General features: G+C 53.6%; 1 protein-coding gene across 2 annotated transcripts in view; it reads left to right on the top strand.

Moving 5' to 3' along the window:
* Positions 1–3,037: 3,037 nt before the first annotated feature.
* FGD5 (FYVE, RhoGEF and PH domain containing 5) overlaps positions 3,038–24,526 on the top strand; it is a 138,322-nt gene continuing 116,833 nt past the window's right edge. The window contains exons 1-2 of one of the 2 annotated variants that reach the window (XM_058288499.2): positions 3,038–3,196; positions 13,589–16,112. In XM_058288499.2, coding sequence (XP_058144482.1) covers positions 3,184–3,196; positions 13,589–16,112 — 2,537 coding nt within the window. In that variant the 5' untranslated portion in view covers positions 3,038–3,183. The remainder of the gene's footprint in view (positions 3,197–13,588; positions 16,113–24,526) is intronic. The other variant, XM_058288500.2, reaches the window with a different exon arrangement.

The following is a 24,526-nucleotide window of genomic DNA, read 5'->3' as shown; positions in this document are numbered from 1 at the left end:
ATCCAGAAGCCAACCAACCTTTCAATAATGTATTAATAAGGAGACAGAGTTGTCACCCCACTGAGAATCTGGGGAAACTGAGATGACCTTTCTCTACTTCAGATGTACCTTGGCAGTACATCTGGCCCAAAAAAGTGGGCTATCTAGGGTGGCGTTTCTCCAACTGTAGTGTGCATGTAAATCATCTGGAGATCTTGTTCCTAAGCAGATTCTGACCCAGTCGGTCTGGGGCGGGGGCGGGGCTGAGGTTCTGTGTTTCCAAGAAGCTCCCTGGTGCTGCCCAGGCGGCTGCTCCGCGGGCCCTGCCTAGAGCAGGCAGGTGCTCCACGTACATAATGAAGACAGCTGATTATCTGGGACCAGTTGGACCAACGGCTGAATGGAAGATCCCTCGGTTCAGAGAGTCACAGGCGAGGTCGTGGCATGCCTTGTGTCCTTTTGGAGTTCTGCCTCGGTGGCAAGATGCCAGCAGTCTCAGTATCCTTCAGTGCCAGAAAACTGAAAGTGACCCCCGCCACTAGTCTGAACCATTATCTTGGGCCTTTATGGTCAACACATGCTTTTAGCAGATCCACAAAGGGCTGGGCTCTGTGCGAGGCGTCAGGGCTGCAGTGGTGAGTCCCTGTCCTCCCGAGTAATCAGTCCAGCAGGAGTCATTTCTAGACCTTTCTTCCCCATTTGATGGAAAGGCAAGGATGCTGATGTTAGTGGTGGGAGAGGGGAGGGGGTGGAGGAGGGGGAGGGGCAGAGGGTGGGGGAGGGGAGGGGTGTGTGGTCCATGTTTCCCTCCCCCAGCCCTGCAGGACGCAACCTAGAACTCTGCATCTAGTAGATACGTTGACTGACTTGCTAACATGAATTAGGGTCTCCCCCTTCACGTGGCATGCTGGAATCGCTAAGAGCCCAGACCCTGGCCCGTAGGACACCCACAAAAAAACGACTCAATGACCGAGCCACTCCTTGAGCTGGGTGTTGGGTGAGATGAAAGAGCAGAGGCAGGAAATTCCATTTTAATATTTGCTTTATTCAGTTCCTTCAACTGTCAAATGGGAACCATTTTGATACCAGCTTCATAGGCCTGTGATGAGGCTTAAATGGAGTAAACATGTGTGGACAGTGCTTGGTGCCATGCTAGGGGACACAGTAGGTGCTCAATAAACGCTGCTGCTGTTATTTTTGAAAGACAGGATCCCGGCCCTCAGCACTTAATGGTTGATGAAGGAAAATCTTGGTAAATTTGGGGTGACAACTCTGTCTCCTTATTAATACATTAAATGCACCTCTCAGCTGGGCCCTCCTCTGCCGAGTTTCCTGCCAAGCCAGGCCCCTCGCTGCTCCTCAAACTGTCCCTGCCTTTTCACACCTCTAAGTCTTCACCCAAGCTCTTCCCTCTACTTGGAAGGCCTTTTTCATTCCACTTCTCCCAGTGCCCCTGCTCTAACCCTCTCCACCTGGTGGCCGGGGAATCCCCTGGGCTCCCAAAGGCTTCCTCCCTCCCAGCACCTGTCCCCAGGTAGCAGAACTGTCTGTTCTCACCAGTCAGTCCTGGGGAGGGGCTGACAGGTGAGGGTCTAGTGAGGAAGAAAGGCTCATCAACCAGGTCCCCTTTCCGGTGTCACCTCCTCAGGGAAGCCTTCATCACCCACTCTCTACTCCAGTGATTCGCAAACTTCAGCCTGCATCCAAAGGGACTGGAGGGGGAGTGGAAGTGGCTCAAGGTTGGGTACTCGCCTCCCACATGGGAGGTGCCGGTTCGTTTCCCAGGGCCTCCTAGAGTAGACAAGCAGACAGTGAGCGAACAGACAAGGGAATAAAAATAACACACAAACTGCTTTTATTTTATTTTATTTTTTTTTAATTTTTTTATTTTTTATTGACTTTGTAATAATATTACATTAAAAATATATATGTGAGGTCCCATTCAACCCCACCCCCCCACCCCCCCTCTCCCCCCCCCCCCAACAACACTCGTTCCCATCATCATGACACATCCATTGGATTTGGTAAGTACTTCTTTGGGCACCTCTGCACCTCATATACATTGGTTCACATCATGGCCCATACTCTCCTCCATTCCATCCAGTGGGCCCTGTGAGGATTTACAATGTCCGGTGATTACCTCTGAAGCACCATCCAGGGCAGCTCCATGTCCCAAAGACGCCTCCACCTCTCATCTCTTCCTGCCTTTCCCCATACCCTTTGTCCATTATGTCCACTTTTCCCAATCCAATGCCACCTCTTCTATGTGGACATTGGATTGGTTGTCACAAACTGCTTTTAAAAAAGGATCTGGAGGATGGGTTGAAGTCTGGGGATGGCCCCGAGAACCTGCATGTCTAATTCCCGGGCTGGTCCAGGCACACTCCGAGAGCCACTGCTCTGCCATGTTACCTTGGCGCTGATCACTACCTGAAATGATATTTTGGGCTCGTGTGTCTTGCGTCTTCAGCGACCTCTTCCCATTTATGCTCAATGAGGCCAAGCATTTGGGGCTGCCTCGTTCCGCTCTCAGCACAGCGCCGGGCATAGGACTTAGTGTCCGGAGTTAAAAAAGAAAAGGTCCGCTGGGCGCAAGGACGAGGGCGTCCCCAGAAGGCCACTCGCCGGCCTTCCCCCCGCCCCGCGCCTCGTCCCTTGAGCCCCGCGCGCCTCCCCAAGTCCCCACGGCCACGGCCCCTTTAAATGTGCGCGGGGCCGCCGCGCCCCTCGGTTCCCTGGATCCCTGACTGAGCAGGAAAAAAAAAAAAAAGCTTCCTCTGCGGAGCGGGAGGAAACGTCTAGGAGGGGGCGGCGGCAGCGGGCAGAGCGGCCAGAGCGCAGCTCCCCGCGCGGAGCCCCGAGCCGACGCGACGCCGCGCGCTGCCCCGGCCGCCGCGCCCGCGCCCCGCGCCCCCCGCGCCCGCGCGGCCCCGCCCCAGGCCCGCGCCCCGCGCCCCCGCCGGCCCCGCGCGCCCCGCGGACTCTCGGGGGCCCCGCAGCCCCGTGCACCCCGCGCCCCGCCCCGGAGGCCCGCGCCCCCGCTTGCCCTGCGCGCCGCGCGGGGTCCGGTGCGCGCCGGGGGGCGGGGCGGGCGCGAGTGGGTGCGGGCCCGCGGGGCGGCCTTGGAGTGAGGCGGCTGGCGCTCGGACGGACGCACGGTGCACCGACGGACCGACGGGCGCCCCGGGCTCCGCGCGCTGGAAGATGAGCAGCGCAGGTAGGAGGCTCGGCGCGAAGGGGGCGCGCCAAGCTGGAGCCCCCCGGGTACCCCCACCTGCCCGCCCTGCCAGGCCACGGCCGACCGATGGGCGCGGCCCGGTCCCCTCGCCCAGGAGGCACCCCGGGCTCCCACGCCCTCCGCTCACTCCCAGCGGCGCCCCCAGAGCCAGGGTCCCCTCGGAGCCGGAGAAAGACGTCCCCCTCGCGAAGGCTACTTGGCCGCGTCCCCAGGCCCCTAACTCCACGCCTCGGGGTCCCCGGGGAGCCCTCGATCGCCCGTCAGAGCGCCCGGAACCCCGTCCGGAGCGCTCCACACCAGGGCCGCTCGGTGCACACCAGTGCACCCCTAGACGGCTCCTCTCTCCCCAGCCCTGGCACTTGGAGCTCACTCTCCGGACGAGACGAAAAAGCCCTGAATTCTTTTCCGCGCAGCAGCGCACCCCACCCCTGGCAGAGCCCCGGCCCGGGGCCGCCTTCGAGCCTCCCCAGGGTGCGGACGCCCGGCCCCTCGCCGAGGCTGCGCCGCGCTGCGGGCGGGCGCTCCCCACCCCGGGCGCGGGCGTCTCTACCCTGGAAATCTGGCTCCCGCCAGCTCCTCCGCCGGTTCAGGGATTCCCTGAACCCAGCCTGCGCGGGGAAGGAAGTCTTAGCGAAGCCTCCAGGGAAGCGCCGTGGAGAAACTGAGACTCGGAGGCGGGCGGGGCCCGGGACCCGGTTCACTCGACCCAGTCCGCGGGCAGGGTCGAAAGTTCCCCGAGACGCGAGGGGGCAAGGGAACAGCCCCAGCGAATTTCAGCGGCCTGCCCAGGAGGCGATCGCCACTCTTTTTCCCTTTTCTCTTAGAATTTAATAGAGGGCAGCCCCCTCCCCGACCGACACCCCTGCCCAAGCCAGGTTCCAAAAGACACATCCCTAAAGAAACAGGAAGCCACCATTTTGGCTATCTTGGAGCCACATCCTGCTGTCTTGTGTGTGTGTGTGTTGTGGGGTTTTGTGTATTGTTTCTCTTTTTAAATGTTTTTAATGAAAAAAAAATCATTGTCTTGGGGGAAAAAAATCACTGTCATTGTACGGGGCTGATCTGACAAAGGAGCGTCTTGGGGGACCTGGGAGCGTGGCAGCCGCCTCCCGGGGTCCAGCGCCTGCTGTTGCCCCGCATGTGGACCCCTGGCAGTTGGTGAGGATGGGGTGTCGTATCCGGGGGCACCACTCTGAGCCTGGAGAAGGCTGGAAGGGGTCCGAGCCACCCAGCCCGTCACTCCTTGGAGGAGGAAGGTGGCTCCTGCCTGTGCTGGCACAGCCTGCATGGAGCCAGGCTAGCTTTTTCCTACTCCCCTAATAAAACTCGCTTTTCGAACAATGGTGAGAGCGTTTCCAGTTTCCCACACGGTTCCCTGCGTGAGGCTTGGGCGAGCCCGCCCTTCTCGGAGAGGCCGGGAGATGCAGTGAGTCAGAGTCAGCTTACAGGCAGGCTTAGGTCCCGGGAAGTTACCGCTCTTGGGTCCGGCATTTGTCTCGGCCACAAGCCGCTGACTTTTTTCAACATGAAGCCAGTGATACAGCCTCAGGGCATGATTCCCTGGTCATTAGCATAGCGGTTTACAGGTTCAGGGGTTTGACTCTCAGAGCGTCCATTGGGTCATGTGGCTTTGAGCAGGTTACTTAGTTTAGCCTCTCTGTGCCTCAGTTGCTTCATCTGGAAAGCGAGAGTGGCAAGATCTTTCTCATTGGGTCTTTATGACTGAAAATAATTCATGTCAGGTACCTAGAACAGTGCCAGACACATTAAAAGTGACCAATAAGTACAAGCCAGATACAAGCTTACTGTGAATCAGGTACTGCTTTCAAGTGTTTTTTCCTTGTATCAATTTATTTAGTTTTCACAGTAACCTGATGAGATGAGTACTATTTGCTACCCCCCATTTTATAGATGGGAACATAGAGGTACAGAGATTTTAACTTAATAAGGGGCTGAGACAGGGTTGAAACTCAGACTGAACAGCTTGAGAAAGCTGCCTTTATTTTAATTGAGTGCCCAATATATAGTCGGTACCCAGGAAATGTTTGCTTATTTCTTTGCGAGGCATCTTAACATCTATTATTTCCTTTAAACTTCTTATCAACCTTTCGAAAAAAAGAGAGTATCTTACCAAGAAGGAAACTGAGGCTCAGAGAAGCAAAGGGATGTGCCAACGTCGCACAGCCAGGGAGTAGTGGAGCTGGGCCGAGAGTCCGGAGCCCTTGTTCTTCCCATTAGCCTGCTGTCCTCCTGGTAGGTGCCCTGCTGTGGATCACTGCACTAGGTTAACAGCAGCCTAATTAGAAACCATCAGGCGTGGCTCGGGCATTCCAGCAGGTACCCATGAATGAAAGTTAAATTAAGATGCAATTGGAAAGTGAAATTGGAAGATAATTACTCTTGGAACATATGGTTATGAAAGTTCCAGGGGAAGTAGAGTGAACTGCGCTTGAAAAAAGATTTGAGGACTGAACTTTTGGATGTCACGGGACATCATAAGAGCCATGGGTTTTGTTGGCCAGAGCAGAAGGCTCTTATTGACAGTTTGGTCCAGTCCCTGTGCTTTACAGATGGGGGAATCCAAGGCTGAGAGAGGAGAAGGACTTGCTCAAAGTCACATCTTCAATTACTGGCAGAGCCAGGGTTCCTGACTTCCAGGCCAGTGCTCCTCCCAATAACTCCTCTAATTGAACCTACACATGGATGACAAGGGAACAACGAGCATGAATGTGTGAGTGACAGGTATTTAATTAAAACAGAGGGAACATGCAAACTGATACCAGGGGGGTTGGCTGGAGATAATTTCTATCACCAGAAGCTGTTAAAAATCTTTCTTTGTGGTCCCTTCTCCCCCCCCCCCCCCCCACACACACACACACTCTCCCACTCAATCCCCAGTTAACTCTTGGCATCTTGGCTCACATGGTGTTCTGCGTTTGAGTCAACCTCAGGTATAGCAAATTGCCAGGAGGTACTGGCCGCTGGTAACTCAAGGTGGAAAAGCTGTGACTTCCCGGCTCTGGGATACAGAGAAAGGACATTCACACACCAGCCAGAGGGGCTCAGGAGACTGCCTCCACCAGCTACAGCCACCCTGGGTTTTAGATATTCCAAAGATTTAGCTGATCCGCAAGGAGAAAACCCCAGCTCTGATTTGTCCTTTAATTTGCCCCCTGCCACACCCTAAATCTCAGCCACATTGCTCTCTTTACCATGCCCCAACAAGGTTTTGCTTCTCCCTGCCTCTGGGCCTTTGCACATGCTGTTCCCTCTACCTGGAATGCCCTGTCCCCAGCCTCTTTGCTGATTGTGAAAATCCTTCCAACGCGTCCCTCTATGCTTCCTCTTCTTCAGTCCTCTCTAGGCAGATTTGTTCTGAGACCCAGATAACCTTCTACACTGGAGGCAGGTGCTGTGTCTGTTTTTGTTTTGTCGTTGTTTGTTTTTTGTTTTGCTAGGCAGGGAGGGGGGGCAGACTGGAAGCTCTCACACTCTCCTCATTTACTTGGTGCTTTATGAGCATCTGCTCCTCAGTTTCCTCATGTCATAGGAGGTGGCAGGGCTCCCTGTTTGCTTGAGCTCTTTTTTCTGTCCACGCCCATCCTCTGATGACCCCCCAGGCACACGTCCTAAGCTTCATCTCTATAATGGACGCCTCCAGCCAGACCTCTGCCAGAACTGGCACGTCCCAGTGGCTTCGTGACGGTCCTTCCTGGGCGTGTGATAGGTAGCACAACTTTAACACGTGCAGAGCTGCAGCTCCGGTTTCCCCTCTCCATCCCCGCAGCCTTTCCCATCTCAGTTGGTGGTACCAGTTGCAGAGACTCAAAACCTTGGCGTGACCTGACCTCCCTGTTTCTCTTACACCCTGTATTCGTCAGCCAAAGAGGTGCTGAGGCAAAGTACCAGAAATGGGTTGGTTTTTATAAAGGGTATTTATCTGGGGTAGGAGCTTACAGATACCAGGCCATAAAGCATAAGTTACTTCCCTCCCCAATGCCTCTTTTCACGTGTTGGAGCAAGATGGCAGCCGAGTGGGCAAGCCCCCTCCTCTGCCCAGAGCCCTGTGTCCCACGCCCCTCTGAGGAAAAGCCACCATCCTCTGTGGCCTGCAGCGCCCTGCACCCTCCTCACTGCCCCTCTTACCCCCGACTCGTGCTCTCATCCAGCCACCCTGCCTCCCTGCTGCTTCTCGACCGTACCAGCTGAGCTCTGGCTGCCCTCACCTCTTCCAGGTCTTGGCTCAAATGTCCCCTCAGTGAGGCCTGTCCTGATCACTCTAGTTAAAATCGCAAACAAACAAAATCAACATCCATTCGTGATCTTTTCCCCTAGACCTTACCATCACCCACTAGCCAATGTATCGTACCCTTACCGTTTTTCTTATTCATCTCCCACCACTGGAATATAAGGTCCACAAGGGCAGGGGCTTCGTTGCAGCTTCTTTTTTTTTTTTTAAAGACATATATTTATTTATTTATTCCCCCCTTGTGGCTTGTTCCTTTCTTTGCGGTCTCTTCTCTGTGTCCATCCTCTGCACGTTTTTTCTGTATCTGCTTGTCTCCCTTTGTTGGGTCATCTTGCTGTGCCAGCTCTCCACGGCGCACGGGCCGTCAGCTCTCCGCTGCTCACGGGCCAGCCCGCCTTCACAAGGAGGCCCCAGGACATGAACCCAGGGCCTCCCATATGGTAGACGGGAGCCCAGCTGATTGAGCCACAGCTGCTTCCCTTGTTTCATCTTTTGATGTAGCCAAAGAAACCTACTGGGTGCCTGACACATATTAGGTGCTCAATAGATACATGTTGAGTTGGATAAAAAGAAACTGAATGGGGGTGGATAAAGCCAGTTACTCATCTCATGGTCAGTTAGCACTTCTGAGCCCTGGCCTCATATAGGTCTCCCCCCTGGCCACCTGGTCTCCTTGGCCTCAGTTTACCTGCATTTTACCCTTCTCTGCCTCACGAGATGCCGAGACCCCTGATTCTCCACTGTAGAGGGAAGGGGAAAGCAGAGGTTCAGGAAGCTGGGTCAGGGAACCATCCTCTCCCCAGGCCCTGTTCCCAGCTCACTGGGTGGTTCCAAGGAACCACTTGCCCTCCATGAGCCTCAGTTTCCTCATCTTCCAATGAGGAGTCAGACAAGACGCTTCTGATTCTGGCATCCTTTGATCTAAGAGGGGATGGAGGGAAGCAGACTTGGCCCAGTGGTCAGGGCGTCCGTCTACCACATGGGAGGTCCACGGTTCAAACCCCGGGCCTCCTTGACCAGTGTGGAGCTGGCCCATGCGCAGTGCTGATGCGCGCAAGGAGTGCCGCGCCACGCAGGGGTGTCCCCCTCGTAGGGGAGCCCCACGCGCAAGGAGTGCGCCCATAAGGAGAGCCGCCCAGCGCGAAAGAAAGTGCAGCCTGCCCAGGAATGGCACCGCACACACGGAGAGCTGACACAGCAAGATGACGCAACAAAAAGAAACTCAGATTCCTGGTGCCACTGATAAGGATAGAAGCAGTCACAGAAGAACACACAGAGAATGGACACAGAGAGCAGACAACTGGGGGGGGGGGGCGGGTGGGAAGGGGGAGAGAAATAAAAAATAAATCTTTAAAAAAAAAAAAAAGAGGGGATGCAGGAGAATACGCTGAGCTTCAGAGCTGGGCGTGCAGGACGGACGCTGCGTATTTGTCATTCCTAGGGGAGCCTCTGGGAAAGGCATTTTCTTGCAGGATCACGCCTCAGACGCCCACCATAACCTTTCCCGAGGAGACGGTACCCGCAGATCAATAGCTTGATTGGATGAGGGATGGGGTGGGGGCAGGCGGCCAAGGCGATGGTGGTTTTTCACGGCCCGTCCATCCCTCTGTCATGTTTCATGGTGTCCCTGTTAAATGCCACCCCGGATGAGAAATGAGAGTCCCCGCCCTGGAAGAATAATTTCATGCCTACACCTGACCTTGAGAGCTGGAAACCACTATTACATAATATATCATTGTAGAGCGAGACCCGAACCAGGGACAGATGGGGGGTAGACAAAGTCATCAAAGCAGCAATGGCTACTCTTCGTTGACCACTTCTACGCGAACACCTGCTACTAAGCACTTTTAATACATTTTCTTTCATCTTCACAACAACTCCTGCGGGTAGGTGCTGTGGTTGTACCCATTTTATGGATGAGGAAACTGAGGCTAAGCCCAGGATTTGAACTCAGGTTAGCCAGGCTCCAGAGACTTGCTCTGTTACCCCACACTTCTAGGTGTTTAAGCTCCAAATTTTTGTTTTTACAATTGATTTGGACAGATATTTTTCCAAACCCTGACATACTTGGTTGCTTATGGAAAGAAGGAGTTATGAGTTCTTAAAGGCTGGCTTGTTACCTGGATGGCATTAGCTGGCCTGGAACTCCATGCAGATGTCCGCGAGGTGGGTTAGGGTTTGGCTCAGTGGTGGTTTCCCCCTGCGGTGCGCTCCAGCCTGCAGAGCCTTGGATGGTTGTGCCTCTCTCTTCTGCCCTTCCTTGCTGTCAGCTACCGCTTCTTGCAGTGGGCAGTGTTCCTGCTTGAAGGACCCTCATCCGTTCTTACTGGCTGTGGGCTGGGAAACCAGGTAGCTGAGGTCTTTTTGCTGTTGTTTTATTTTTATTATTTTTTGTCTTTTTAAGATGTATTTTATTTATTTCTCTCCCCTTCCCCCCCCCCCCCAGTGTCTGCTCTCTGTGTTCATTTGCTGTGTGTTCTTCTGTGTCCACTTGCATTCTTGTCAGGCGGCACCAGGAATCTGTGTCTCTTTTTGTTGCGTCATCTTGCTGCGTCAGCTCTCCGTGTGTGCGGCGCCACTCCTGGGCAGGCTGTGCTTTTTTTTCACGTGGGGTGGCTCGCCTTGCCGGGCGCATTCCTTGCGTGTGGGGCTCCCCTACACGGGGGATACCCCTGCGTGGCACAGCACTCCTTGCTTGCGACAGCGCTGCGCGTGGGCCAGCTCCACACGGGTCAGGAGGCCCTGGGGATAGAACCCTGGACCCTCCATATGGTAGGCGGGCGCTCTCTCAGCTGAGCCCTGTCCGCTTCCCTGTTGTTGTTTTATAGTAAACTTTATTTCAACTTCAAAAAATAAAATAACAGACAAAAGGCAGCTTAACAAATTATGGAAGCAATACGGAACCCCATAATTTGTGGGGTTTTTTACCTTTAGCATTGATATATGATTTTCTTTGCCTTTTCTACAACAATATGATAATATTACTGTTACCTATAGTCTATAAGTTACATTAGTTGTATTTTTGCTATGTATCACCATATTCTTAACATCTTGCAGTAAAGGAACATTCTTGTAATTTATATTATTAACCACAATCCTCATCTCCCACTGAAATCACTGTGTTATATGGTCACTAGGTAATCCTCTAGCTGTCTTTGAATGAACATTTAACCTCCCTAGACTACCCCCTTTGAGCCACAATCACGTTTAATGTAAATCGGCAGGGTTTGTTATACTCATTATAATGTGTTACCATCAACTCTATCCATTATCACATATTTACCATCCACCTTATTAAACATTCTACATTTATTCAGCATCAGCTCCCCCTCTCAACCCACATTCTGTCTTCTACTAACCTATACTTTATTAGTGCAACTCCATAAGTTTGCTTATCATATTTAGCCAAGGTCTTTAGACTTAAGTCCAGAGTATAAGAGGCTCTGAAATCAGGCTTTTCAGGAGTGAAGTGTGTGGAGTTTATTTTTTATATTATTGCTACTCCAGGCCCTTTTCATTTCTTTCAGCCTTAGCTGAGTTTTACATAGCTCTGCCAGTTTAGGGAAGAGGATTTTTTTTTTTTTTAAGATTTATTTTATTTATTTCTCTCCCCTTCCCTGCCCCCCCACCCCAGTTGTCTGTTCTCTGTGTCTATTTGCTGCATCTTCTTTGTCCGCTTCTGTTATTGTCAGCGGCATGGGAATCTGTTTCTTTTTGTTGCGTCATCTGATTTTGGTTTTTCTGACTTACTGAAGTTGAGGTGCCAATGGCACAGTCCCGTGGAGATGTCTGAAAGCAATTAAAAGCCATACTGGCCAGTGTGGTAGCTACTGGCCACACATGACTCCTGAGCACCCGAAATGGGGCTAGTCAAATTGAGGAGTGTTGTAAATGTGAAATACACATCGGATTTTAAAGACTGCACATGAAGAAAAGATCGTCAGATAGCTCAGTATTTTTTTATATTGATAGCATGTTGAAATGATAACTTTTGGGGTTAAGTTGAATAAAATATATAGATAAAATGAATTTCACCCACCTCTTTTCTTCCTTTTTAAAAAAAAATTTGTTAATGTGGCTACTAAAAAATAAAAAAAAATGTTTGTTATGACATACGTGGCTCACGTTATATTTCTGTTGAACTGAAGATTGGACCGTGGGTGGAGATTGGGTGATATATACATGCCATTGGATGTAGGAACTGGGAACCAAGGGCAGGATTATGACCTTTACTCTGCAAGTGGGGAAACAGGGAAAAGAAGTGTCAAGTACATACTGTCATTCAATTGGAAGAATGAACGAGAATGAGGCTGTGAATGCAACAAGAAGGCGCGTGAGAGGACAAGGAGAACACGGTGGTGATCGCTAGTTTTCATGACCGGGCTCACCAGTGGTGTTGGCTGCAGGGATGTTCCTGGGGGCAAGATGCACAGGGAGGAGAAGAGTTTGTGGGCAGGGCCTCCAGCCCTCGGCTCCCTCTCCCCTTCTGTCGCCAGCCGCGTTGTCATTCTGAAGCCCGCTTGTCAAACCCAAGCCGCCTGGGCACGGAGCTAGGAGACGAGGCTGGGCTGAGGGGAAGCCATCTAGATGGCAGCAGGGAGCCAGGCAGCAGTCTTGAACTGGAGATGCCAGGAGGAGGGTGCTGCCCTAGAAGAAGCTTGCTTCGCTGCAGTGTGGCAGGGCCTTGGGGACAGGCGGGGGGCAGGGAGGCCAAGGACGAGGTCTGACCCGCAGGCGGGGTGGGCCTGGCTCGCCCGGTAAAGATGCTGAACTTGGAAGCAGGCGACCGTTCTCTTGCCTCTTCCATTTGTCCAGATCCTTCCCGACCAGCAAAATTTAGCTGAGATCTCTCCCTCCCTCCCTGCCCACTCAGCCCTAGCTTCTCCATTCCTGTTGCATGTATAGTTTGCACCTCATCTTTTTTTTTTTAAGATTTATTTATTTATTTCTCTCCCCTTCCCCCCTGGTTGTCTGTTCTCTGTGTCTATTTGCTGTGTCTTCTTTGTCCGCTTCTGTCATTGTCAGCGGCAAGGGAATCTGTGTTTCTTTTTGTTGCGTCATCTTGTTGTGTCAGCTCTCCGTGTGTGTAGCGCCATTCCTGGGCAGGCTGCACTTTCTTTCACTCTGGGCAGCTCTCCTTACGGGGCGCACTCCTTGCGCGTGGGGCTCCCCTATGTGGGGGACACCCCTGCGTGGCAGGGCACTCCTTGTGCGCATCAGCACTGCGCATGGGCCAGCTCCACACGGGTCAAGGAGGCCCGGGGTTTGAACCGCGGACCTCCCATGCGGTAGACGGACGCCCTAACCACTGGGCCAAGTCCACTTCCCTGCACCTCATCTTTTATTCTTCCAGGTTCAGTAGATCCTCAATAGTCACAAGATATCTTTTGCAAATACCCGTGTTGGCAAATACCATATAATTTCTCCCATGAGGCTTCTATGCAGGGCAGTTAGCTGGGCGCCAGTCTGCAGGCAGGTAGGTTTCCACTGTGACGCTCAGAAGAATTATGCATCACTGTACCGAGCCTTTGGTGTGTCCCCCTTGAAGGGATGAGACGTTGGCTGTCCAGTGGTCACGTTCCAAGGGTCTCCAGCTCTGACCTTCACTCACTCTGCATCTGTGTGCTCAGCAGAGGTATTCTTCCCTTCTTAACCAGAGACTCTGCTGCGTACAGTGTTAGGTGGACAGAGAGGAGGTGTCCAGTGGATTAGCTGTAGAAAGATCATAAGTTCATAAAGGCAGCAGGGATGGTGAGTGTCAAGTTCAGCATCATCTCTTGGGCACTTGGCACACAGCAGGTGTTCAATAAATATTTGTTGAGTGGACGACAGGGGCGACCTGAATACCCTCATTTAGGGAGCATGAGGTTTCATTCAGTTGAGTTTCACTAGCCAGACCGTGCGTGGAAGGGTCTGTTTGCTCTGTTTACAGAATGAATCCTAAGGGATTTAAAAAAATTACGTGGAGGGGGTAAGCCTAAGACAAAACACGGGGGCTTGGATTCGCGTGGGTTGGGGGACCGGTCTTCAGTGTTTCCTTGCAGATAGTATATGTGGGAGAATCTGAATGGACACAGAGTTAACTGTACACTTCTGTGCTTTTCTCTGTTTTTGTCCTTCAGAGTCACCCAAACCGCCAGTTGCTCCCAAGCCAAAGCCCACCAGTCCGCTCACACCCTCGACGGCACCCAAGTTCCCTTCGTCACCCCGATCCGATAGTCTCCACAGTCCAAACTCTATGTCCAGGGGCCCGAAGCCCCCCATCGCCCCGAAGCCCAGGCTGGCCGCCCCCCACGAGTGGAGAGCCAGCGTGTTCACGAACGACCGCGTCAGCAAGTGCAGCAATGGCAAGCTGCTGTGCCTGGAGCAGGCGCCGGGCGAGGGGCACGCGGCGCCCCCGGCGGGCTCTGAGCCGGAGGCCGACGAGGACGACATCGTGCTGCCCGAGGCTCCGCCGGGAGGAGAGGGGCCCGAGGGCCGGGGCTGTGCCGAGGACGGAGCCGCCGGAGAGGAGGAGCGCGGGCAGGGCGGCGAGGACGCGGCGGCCCCGGCTGAAGGGGCGCCGAGCGGAGAGGGCGACGGCGGCGCGGGCCTCGCCAGCCTGGGCGAGGAGGGCCGTGACAATGACCCCGCGACAGAGGAGCGGGGGCTCCCAAGCGAGGAGGAAGAGGAGCCGGGGAGGGACCACGACGCGGACGACCTGGAAGACAGGGGCACCTGCGACGGCGAGGAGGCCTGCCAGAGTGAGATCGCTCTCACCCACGCCGATTCGGAGGACTCGGTGGCCCCCGGTGAGACGCCGGGGCCCCCCGAAGCCCCCAGGGAGGCAGAGGAGGCTCACGAGAAGGGCTGCGCCGACGCAGAGCCAGACGTGCCCGCCGATCCCGACGGTCCCCCCGAAGACGCCCGCGAGGAGGCCCCTGAGAACGTGGCGCTGGCCGCGGGTCCCCAGGAGGCAGGCGTGGGGGGCGACGACCCTGAGACCACCGAGAAGGGCGACGGTGGCGCGGGCGGCGGTGCCCAGGCTGGAGACGAACAGCCCGCGCGAGACGAGGAGCCCGAAGTGACGGAAGAGGGACCCCCGGAGGGCGAGGAGCCGGCCGGGGAGGACCCCGCGGAGGAGAGCTGCCAGATCGTGCCTTTCGAGCACGACGGCCTGGACGACTTCGTGGCTGCGCTGGCGGGAAGTCCCTACGAGCTCTTCCCGACGGAGAGCACCTCGTTCAGCAGCGACAGCTGCTCTCCCTGCCCCGAGTCGGCCACGGGCTCCCAATCTGCAGAAGAACCGAAGTCGGAGGCGTGTGCGTGGGGGGACCCCGCGGCCGGGCCGCTCTGTGGCCGGCGCGGCTCCCTGGAGGACGGAGCCCGTGAGGGCCCCTCGGTCCCCGCCGTGGGGGTCCTGCCGGAGGAGGCGGCCGACGACGACGCGCTCACAAACCCCTACGTGATGGGGGTCGGCCGGGCCGACGGCGCGGCCCCCGGGGAGGGCGAGGCGCAGGCCCCTGCGGACGTCCCCGACGGCGGCGGCACGAGGGGAGACGGGCACCCCGACGCCGAGAGCGGCCCGCTGCCCGTCGACAGGCTCAGCCTGGGCCCCAGGGCCCGGCCGCACTCGGGGAAGGTGGCCGGCTACGTCCCCGAAACCGTACCCGAGGAGACGGGAGGCGAGGCCGGCGGAGGTGCCCGGGAGGAGGCCAGGGCGCCGGGAGGGAAGCTTCTGGAAGGCGGCAGGGCCCTGCCGGCCAAGCCCAGGGCCATCACGCTGTGCCCTCGGTCGTTCTCGGTGGAGGGCCGAGAGATCCCGTTGTCCCTGTACCGGGAGCCGGAGGGCCCCGACGACCTGCGGGTGAAGAGGAAGGAGGACAACCTCTCCCTGCCCTGCGTCATCGGCTCGTCCGGGAGCTTCTCGCAGAGGAACCACCTGCCGTCCAGCGGCACCTCCACGCCGTCCTCCGTGGTGGACATCCCCCCGCCCTTCGACCTGGCCTGCATCACCAAGAAGCCGGTCACCAAGAGCTCCCCGTCGCTGCTGACCGAGGCCGACGGCGGCGACAAGGCCGGCAAGAAGAAGTCCTCGTTCAAGCGCTTCCTGGCGCTGACGTTCAAGAAGAGGGCGGAGGGCAGGGGCCACGTGGAGGCCGGCCTGTCCTCCTCCAGGTCCTCCTCGGAGTCCAGCTACCACGGGCCGGCCCGCATCCTGGAGCTGGACCGCAGGAGCCTGAGCAACTCGCCGCAGCTGCGGGCGCGGGCGGGCAAGGCGCGGGCCGCCGACTCGCCGTCCGCCCTGGTTTTTGGCAGGGACGGCAAGCGCCGGGGCGTGCCCTTCGGCAGGACCGTGTCGCGCGTGGAGTCCTTCGAGGACCGCTCGCGGCCGCCCTTCCTGCCCCTGCCGCTGACCAAGCCGCGGTCCATCTCGTTCCCCAACGCCGACACGTCCGACTACGAGAACATCCCGGCCATGAGCTCGGACTACGAGAACGTGCAGCTGCCGCCGCGGAGGCCCGCCAGGGCCGGCACCTTCACGAAGCTGTTCGAGGAGCAGAGCCGGGCGCTGGCCACGGCCAACGAGAACGACGGCTACGTGGACATGAGCAGCTTCACGCCCTTCGAGAGCAAGCCGCCGGGCGCCGGCCAGGAGGCCGAAAGGTACGGGCCGGCAGGTGCTTTCCTGCCGGGCGGGCGTGACTCTCCCAGAGGGGCCTTAGGGACCCTCGCCTCAGGTTCTTGCTCCTTCGAGCTGTGTGGCTGGGGGTGAGTGGCTTGCCCTCTCTGAGCCTCTGTGAAGTGGAAAGGCTGCTACCTCCAGGCAGGGTGTCGGAGGTGAGAGCAGGTAACTTGTGCGGAAGTACTGTGTGAAGTGCCGCGCAGTGCAGGTGTGAGCGTTTGTGTTTGCAGCGTGTGCTGTTGCTTCCCCTCCTGGGCAGTTGGCCTTGCTACCTTCCCTTTGAGAAGTCCAGCAAGAGAGAAGGTCCTGGAGTCTTGCCAAACTCAATATCTTTCCACCATCAGGAAAATATCCTAAATTGAGAGGGATACCTTTTTATTGTGTAAATACACTGCTGCCTTCCACCCGGAACAGGAAAGACAATTTGTTTAAATTGCTTAAAGAGCTAAGGGTGCCGTGAGCTCAATTTCTGAATGGAAGCCTTTAAGACGTACCTCCAAGCTGATCTGGGCGTGGGGCGGGGCGGAGACTGGTTCACTTGGGCAGTGAGAGCGAAACACTGCGGTGATTGACGGCAGAGGAGATTTTCTGACCCCACCTTTCCCAAGACCCACTGAACGCCCCCACTCATCCTCCCATGTGGATACCTGGCAAATCTTGCTGTTCCGTGCACAGTGTGGGTGCAACTTAAAAGGGATGCAATTAAACCTCGACCGTTGACACACTTTGGGGGCACCTGATCTGAATCGATGGAAAGCCAAAATTGTCATGATTTGAAAAGAAATAAGGAATCCTTTCCCCGTGGGCAGTAACTAAAACCAATCCTACACAGCTGTTGCTTCCAGGCGTTCCCTGGGGACCTGCGGTAATGACTAGATAAGAATGATTTGCAATTAGCTTTAGCTATTGCTGGAGTTCGAGGCTAGGCAGTGTTTGGACAGCTTATTCTTCTGAGGATTTCAGAGGGCTCCCCACCTGCTTCTATCTTCTTCCTGCCCCAAATCTGGGTAAGGCTTTCGTTCCTTCTAGGATGAAAGAGTTTGTTTGCCGAGCCAAGGCAACTGCCAGCATGCCTGAGGGGCAGAGTTTAATTTGGCGAATGTGGCCTTGGCCAGTGCAAGAGGCTGAGGGAGGCAGAACCCATGGGGTCAATGCATTAATAGTTATCAGCAGGGTTTGACAAGATTAATCCTGGCCCAGCGCCTCTTGGCACTCATAAAAACAAAACCAACCCTGGAAACCATAAGCTCTCCATGCTGGCAGGTACCTCCGAGGCTAGATGGTCAAACTTCCTTCTCTGATAGGTGGTTGCCCAACGTTTACTTGAATTCCCCAAGCCTCAGGGAGCGTTCCAGCTTCCTGTTGTGAGGTACCTTCATCATGAGGAAATTTTTCTTTCGGATTGAGGCAAAAACCGTCTCCCTCTAATATCCCTACTCCGCTTGTGCCAGCTCTGCTCTCTCAAGCCAGGTGAGAAAGAAGAGCTCATTTCCTCTTTCGTGTGATAGCCCTTCAGGGACTAAACCCTGCTTCCATAACATCACAGAATTTTAGAGCTGGAAGGGAACTTCAGATATCACCCAGTCCTGTTATAAAGGAGGAAACTGAGGCAAGAAGAGGGAGAGGAAGGGACTCGCCTAAGGTCCCTCGGTGGCGAAATTAGTGTTAGGACTCGGATTTCCTGACTCTTGGTTCAATAATTTGCCTTGAATTCCGTTAACGGTCTCCAGGTCTGGTTGTGCAGGTTGAGCACTGTACAAGCCCATGGGCACCATTCACCTTTCAGTCTGCGGATGGAGCGCCCTGAAGCTGTGCATTGCATAGGCTGCTTGGTCATATGCCAGGGCCCCGTTACTTCAATCTGTAAAACGTTCCCTTCATCCAGACTGACATGGCAATAAAGGAGTAAAATAGCCAAGGACATGCCAATGGCTACCCCACATCTTGACTGTTTACCATGTGCCAGGCACTGTGCTAGGTGCTTTTTCTGCATTATCTGACTTCAGTGGCCTGGGGCCCTGGTGGAATGTCCTGAACTGGCTGCCTCTGAATTTCAAAAGCACTGCTGCTCCTCTCTGATGCTCTTTCACGGAAGGCTAGATGGCCTGGGATGGGTCTCCCATGCAGGAACTGAATCCTCTTGGGCATCAGTCAGTAAGCAAAGCTCTCTTCGGCTTTCCTGCAAAAAACAGATGGAAGCAAAGAGGGAGAGAAATCCCTGCGTCGGGCTGGAACAGGTCTGGGCAAGGGAGGTTTCAGACGCATCCAGTGGAGAGGCACAGGTGACAGGCAGCGGGGGTGGGGACCCCTGCTGCTTGGGCTGAATGGGTGCTGTGACTCTCAAGAGGAGGGCTGCCACTCACGGGAGCCTTGTGCCCAGGGGTGCTTGGGGTCCCACAGGATGACAGGGTGGGGAGGCAGTTACTTCCTCCTTCCCCCGCTTGCCCTGCCCTACACCCTGCACCTAGTGTCTAAGGATCCGCAGCAGAAGCCAAAATAAATATAAACAGCCCGAAAGAGCACAGAACAGTGCGTGGGGAGCTGGGGGTTCCAAGGCCCACGCAGCCGCTCATGTGCCGTGGAGTTCTGGAAAAGGCTGGGCCATCCTCTCTTCACGTGTAAAATGGTAAAGTTGAAGCAGATGTCTTACTTCTCCACCATTTAGCCTTTCTTGTACCCCTTTGCCATTTCTGTTGCACCACCTTTATTTCCTTATTGTTTTTCTTTAAACTAATCCATCTCTTTTACTTAAAAATATTTAGAAAGGAAACATTTACTATTGGGAAATAGAAGATCAGTATCAGTTGCAATAAATTGAAGGCAATTGCAAAAATAAGATATCATGAAAAAGAAAATAACATTGGTCAAGTCTAACTTGGGGTAGTTACTTGCCAAGGCTGTAAACTGAGGCCTGGCCTCTGTTAAAAAGGGAGAAAGGGAAGTGGCTGTGGCTCAGTCAATTGGGCTCCCGTCTACCATATGGGAGGCCCTGGGTTCGCGTCCCGGGGCCTCCTTGTGAAGGCAGGCTGGCCTGTGCCCACAGAGAGCTGACGGCCTGCAGAGAGCTGGCACAGCAAGATGACACAACAAAGGGAGACAAGCAGACACAAAAGAATGTGCAGCGAATGGACAGAGAGCAGACAGCAAGCGGCAAAGGGTAGGGGATAAAATTAATCTCAAAAAAAAAAAAGGAAAAGGCAAGTGTTGGAAAGATGCCGGAGACACTTTGGTACCACCCCGACTTACTACTTGGTGTGATCAGAAGGATTCAGAGGATTGGAAGGGAATAATTCTCATGGTAGGAGTCAACATTATTTAAATCCAAGGCCTTTATCCCCTAAAAGTACCTCCCTTTAAGAAACACGAAGTATGTAATAGAATTCAAAAAGCCCCTGGAGATGCCTAAGGCAATCAGCAGCCTCTAGCAGGGTCTAATAGAAGATTACAAAGTTTCCACTGCGCAGTTACTTCCTTTAAGATTTATATACATAGTAGCATTTGAGTAGCCACAATAATATTCTTATGAGCAATCTTCTACTTTATAAAATTATATAAATAGTTGGTATGTACATTTTTCCCATGGCACACAATAAAATGTTTTGTTATTTTTTGGTTTAAAATGTATCACCCAAATATTCTTTTTTTTTTTTCCTTGACTTGAAAAAGAAGACAAAAGGTTTTTAGCAGTTATCTAGTCCAAATGCCTTATTTTTCAACTAGCATGTTTCATGCTATGCCCTCAGTCAGACCGTACTCTTGGAAAGGTGTGTGTGTGTGTGTGTGTGTGTGTGTGTGTGTGTGTAGCAGGACTCTGTCTTTACTTCTGAATATCTCATAGCACCTTGTGTTGTTTACATGCATATTTAATGGCTTGGTGATTTTGAGCTTTGCAGGAGAGAAAGAGCCGTCATTTATTAAGTACCTATTTTAGGCAACACAGGGCTAGGTGCTTTGTATACCCTCATTAAATCCCTGTTTTATGCAAAGCATTATGCAAACTGTCTTGACCCTGGTGTCCCATATAAATTCTTATAATTGTATGGTTTTGTTTTTCACATGATGATTTTACTTTAATGTCCACGAGCACAGATCCTGGTTGCTACTTTTTCCTGACATCTTATGGAAATGTTCACACCTGCAGACCCGTTGAAAGACTTTTCCAGTCAACACCCATATGCTAACCAGCAAGATTCTACCATTAATGGGCAGCTGCTCTTGACTTTCCTCATCTCTCCCTCCATCTCTTTCTCCATCCCTTAATCCATCTAATTTTGAGGGAAGCATTTACAGCGACTTTTTATGTTTACAATAGGATATTGCAACGCCGGGAGACCCAAAGGCAATCCAGTATCCAGTACGGTGGTTAAGTCCCCGGGTTTCGAGCCCTGGGTTTGATTCTGTGCTCCACCATGCATTAGCTGCGTGACGTGGGACAAATTCCTTGCCTCTCTGTGCCTCGATTTCTTTATCTGTAAAAGTGAATGATAACTGTGCCTGTGGCATAAGGTCATTGAGGTTAAATGAGTTAATACCAAGCATCGTAAAATGACCACTACGCATTGGCTATTGGTGGCCTGCAGCGGAGGCAGGATTTGAATCCAGTTCCACCTGATTCCACAGGTGTAGGTGGGGAATCCTGTGCCACTCGCTGGGGCTGTCTGTCTCTCCTCCCCTCCCATCTCACTCGACTGTTCTGCACGCTGAGGACGGCGCGTCAGTCCTGCTGCGTTGCTGAGTTTGCAAGCTTAAGCTGTGGGGCTGTGGACCTCAGCCTGCCTCTGTGCTCCCGGGTGAGTCTGGTTGGGGGCTGCAGGCCACAGCTGGAGCCTTATCGATTTGGAGCCATCGGCCTTACCTCAAGGACAGCGGCTCCAGAGGTTTTCTGCTTCCGTGATGGGGATAGTGAAGTGCCAGCCTCTGTGCCTGTGGCTGCAGCGCTTATCTCACTGGAAACTCACAGCGAGCTGGGCAGGGGAGGAATTTCCAGCCCCCGTTTTCCAGGTGGGAAAACTGAGACCGGTGAAGAGATAAGAATTCTCCCCTGCTGCACAGATAGTGAGTGGCCAAACCAAGATTCGAACCCAAGTCTGCCTGTCCATCCAGTGATGTTTCCACCGCAGCCCATTTTCCGTAATTGAAAAATGCCGCCCTCGCTGCTGTTCTCCCAACAGCTGTGGAGCGTCTCCCTTGCAGGGGACAGGGTGGCACGGCGCCCGTCGAGATGTTGGCATTGTTCAGTGATCCGGAGGGCCCAAGGAGAAGTGGAAGGACGCCGTCCTTTCCTGAGGGCTGCTGGTTTTGATGTTCTCTTGGCAGCCCCTCCGTAATTCCTGTAGTAAGCTTTCCTCAAACTTGCTCATGAGGCTTCCCCTCCCCGGGGCCACAGGGGGCCCTTGACCTCTTTGTGCCAAGGAGTAACCAGGAGCGTGCCATTGGTTTGGGGTCGTGCTGTGCATCGGGGGAGCTTCAAATGCTCAAACTCATCCCGGTCTGACGTGTGCGTGGCCTTCTAGGGAGAGCTCTTGGTGGTCGGGGCCCCGCATTTCAGGGCTGGGCTGAGCGTGGACGCGCCTTCTGCCCCCTCCCTTCTCCCAGCCGGCGTTCTCGGAGAGCTGTTCGTTTTGCAAGGCCGCTCAGATAGGCGCTCAAGAGGTCAGGGGCTGCACAGGAGGATGAGAGGCCGTGCCAGGTGACTGAGTGTTTTGGCTAACGGAGGATGCCCATGCATTGCCCAACCCGAGAAGCAGGCGTCGGGCAGTTCTGAGCAGGGAATGTACCGGGTGAGGTGTGGGAGGAGAGACGTGGACTTAGAGTCTGGGGGGTGGGAGGAGACTCGGACCCACGTCACTGAAATGCAGATAGACCCGGGGTCCTAGAGAGGGTTCCAGAGAAGGCAGGAAGGGCTCGGTGAGTATGCTGACCGCGAAGTAGGCGCTGGCCCTTTGGAGTGGGGAGAAAGCACGTTAGCCAGGGAAGAGATGGAGAAAGAGAAACATGGGACTGTGGTTTCTAGAAGCTAAAGCCGCCCTGAAAGTGATTTCATCTTGGTTCAGAAGCTACCTTGTCATCTTTCTTCTGGAACACAATTCACATCATCTGCAGAGATGGAGAATATATAGAGGCTTTGGGGTTGAAAGGGCTCAAGCATGAAACTCAAATGCCATTCCCAGTTGTTGCAGTAGAATGCCGCACCAGCTCAGCTCCCGCGCTCGCTCCCTGCTCAGTTTTAACATTCGCTGAGAATCCACTAAGTGCCAGATCCTGTTCTAGGTAGAGTGGTGTGAGACCTCTGTCCTCAATGCATTCTGGCTGAAATTAGAAAGGCCGCTTACGAGAAAAACTAGAACACAGTGTGCTAAAAGGATGAAGGCTTTCCTAGGGGTCCAGTCAACGAGTTGTGGAGGAAGGGCAGTAGGAGGAACCTTTGCTGTCTAGGAGACGCTTGAGGCGGGTCTTGACGGATGAATAGGAGTTCACGATGGAGGCAGTCCAGGAGGAGGGAAAAGCTGTTGCAAGTTTGGAGGTAAGAAAGGACCTTGACATGTTCAGGAGCTCAGGGCACATGACTCCAAGATGAAGTTGGGAAGGCAGGGTGGGCACCAACCGTGTCTTGTCTATAGGTTTAATGAGTATTTAATTTCCTTGACAGGGGTGAGTCAGTAGCAAATTTTTTTTTTAAAGATTTATTTTTATTTATTTAATTCCCCTCCCCTCCCCTGGTTGTCTGTTTCCTGTGTCTTTTTGCTGCGTCTTGTTTCTTTGTCCGCTTCTGTTGTCGTCAGCGGCACGGGAAGTGTGGGCGGCGCCATTCCTGGGCAGGCTGCACTTTCTTTTCACGCTGGGCGGCTCTCCTTACCGGTGCACTCCTTGCGCGTGGGGCTCCCCCACGCGGGGACACCCTTGCGTGGCACGGCACTCCTTGCGCTCATCAGCACTGCGCATGGCCAGCTGCACACGGGTCAAGGAGGCCCGGGGTTTGAACCGCGGACCTCCCATGTGGTAGACGGACGCCCTAACCACTGGGCCAAGTCCGCTTCCCAGTAGCGATTTTTAAATAGGGGAGGGACAGGATCCTGCATTGCCCTGGATACTTTGTTGGCGGGGCGGAGAGTGCAAGGGGTGGAGAGAGAGAAAGCAGGGAGATTAGTGAAGAGGCTGTTACAAGGGTCCCCTCAAGAGCTGACGAAGACCAGATCAGGGCTGGGGCAGGGGAAAGGGAAAGAGAGTTCTGTCGCCAGCGACCCCACGCTCAGGTCATTGGTTCTCTGGGGCTAGACTGTGTCTGCCCTTGCATTTCTCTTCTCCTTCTTTTATTTCTCTTTTACAGTCTTTCTGGTCCCAAAGAAATAAAAGATCTGAAGCAGTTTCCAGTAAAAGACATAGCAAAAAAAATAATAATTATTATTGACTCTTTAACATAAAAGTTCACGGATACAATCCAAATAATAAAGTTGAGGGAGGCAATTGTAAAAGCATTCCAGACCAAGGACAGGCACTGCAGTTGAAATTCGAAAATCAGGCACAAAATCTAGGGTGAGAACCCTCTTCTTTTCCCCCTCTGCCCTGCCATATTTACTGAGCATAGAAAGCAGTAAATATTGTGCTGAAGTGATTCCCTGAGAGTGAAACTCGACTTTTATTTTTTGCAACTGTAGACAGTGCTGTAGCAACAAATATACACATCATTGTAAAACAAAGGTGATTTACAGCCTCATCTATAAATCCTTGGCTGGGAAAGTGGAGGAGTTGCATTTGCAACCAAACCTCCTGCTGAATAATTCCACTGGTGCTGAGAGCTGCGTGGCTTGATTCTTGGCACATCCTGGCTGCGGTATTCATTGGTATCTTTATATCTGCCTGTAAGCCGGGAGCCTTCCTATTATTATTATGTTTTTGACAAATGAACTCATGCAGCGCTTTCATTAAGTTTCATTGAAAGGACCTGGAAATGCCATAAAAATTATTATAATCTCCAAACCATCACACACTAACGCACGTGGTTGTGCTTCTCGTTGAAATTGACTGATGAGAATATTCAGTTTTTAATTTTCTGACTTAAAATAAGACCATCTGCAGCTGTTTTTTAAGCAATAATTTTTAATTAAATGCAATAAAATTTACAGGGAAGGGCCCTAATAAGAAAATCGTGTCAGGAACACACTTACTGTAACATTACTAGTGCGATATGAAGGCCCCCGACTATTCTTTTTTTTTTCTTTTTCTTGCAGAGCTGTAATGTGGAAAGAAATCCTGATTAAGTGTTAATCGCGATGCCGTTTCACCTTCCTAAAATCAGGGCTTCCCACAGCGAGAGGCCTGGAAATAATTCTCGCTAATAGAAGGCGGCCGTGGCGTGAGGGCGGCTGGGTGCAGTGGCAGTGGCGGGTCTCCTTGG

The sequence above is a fragment of the Dasypus novemcinctus genome, chromosome 26 (assembly GCF_030445035.2).
Source record: "Dasypus novemcinctus isolate mDasNov1 chromosome 26, mDasNov1.1.hap2, whole genome shotgun sequence".
NCBI classification, from domain to species: domain Eukaryota; kingdom Metazoa; phylum Chordata; class Mammalia; order Cingulata; family Dasypodidae; genus Dasypus; species Dasypus novemcinctus.
Note: the sequence above shows the minus strand (reverse complement) of the source record. Positions and strands in the feature narration are given on the sequence as shown.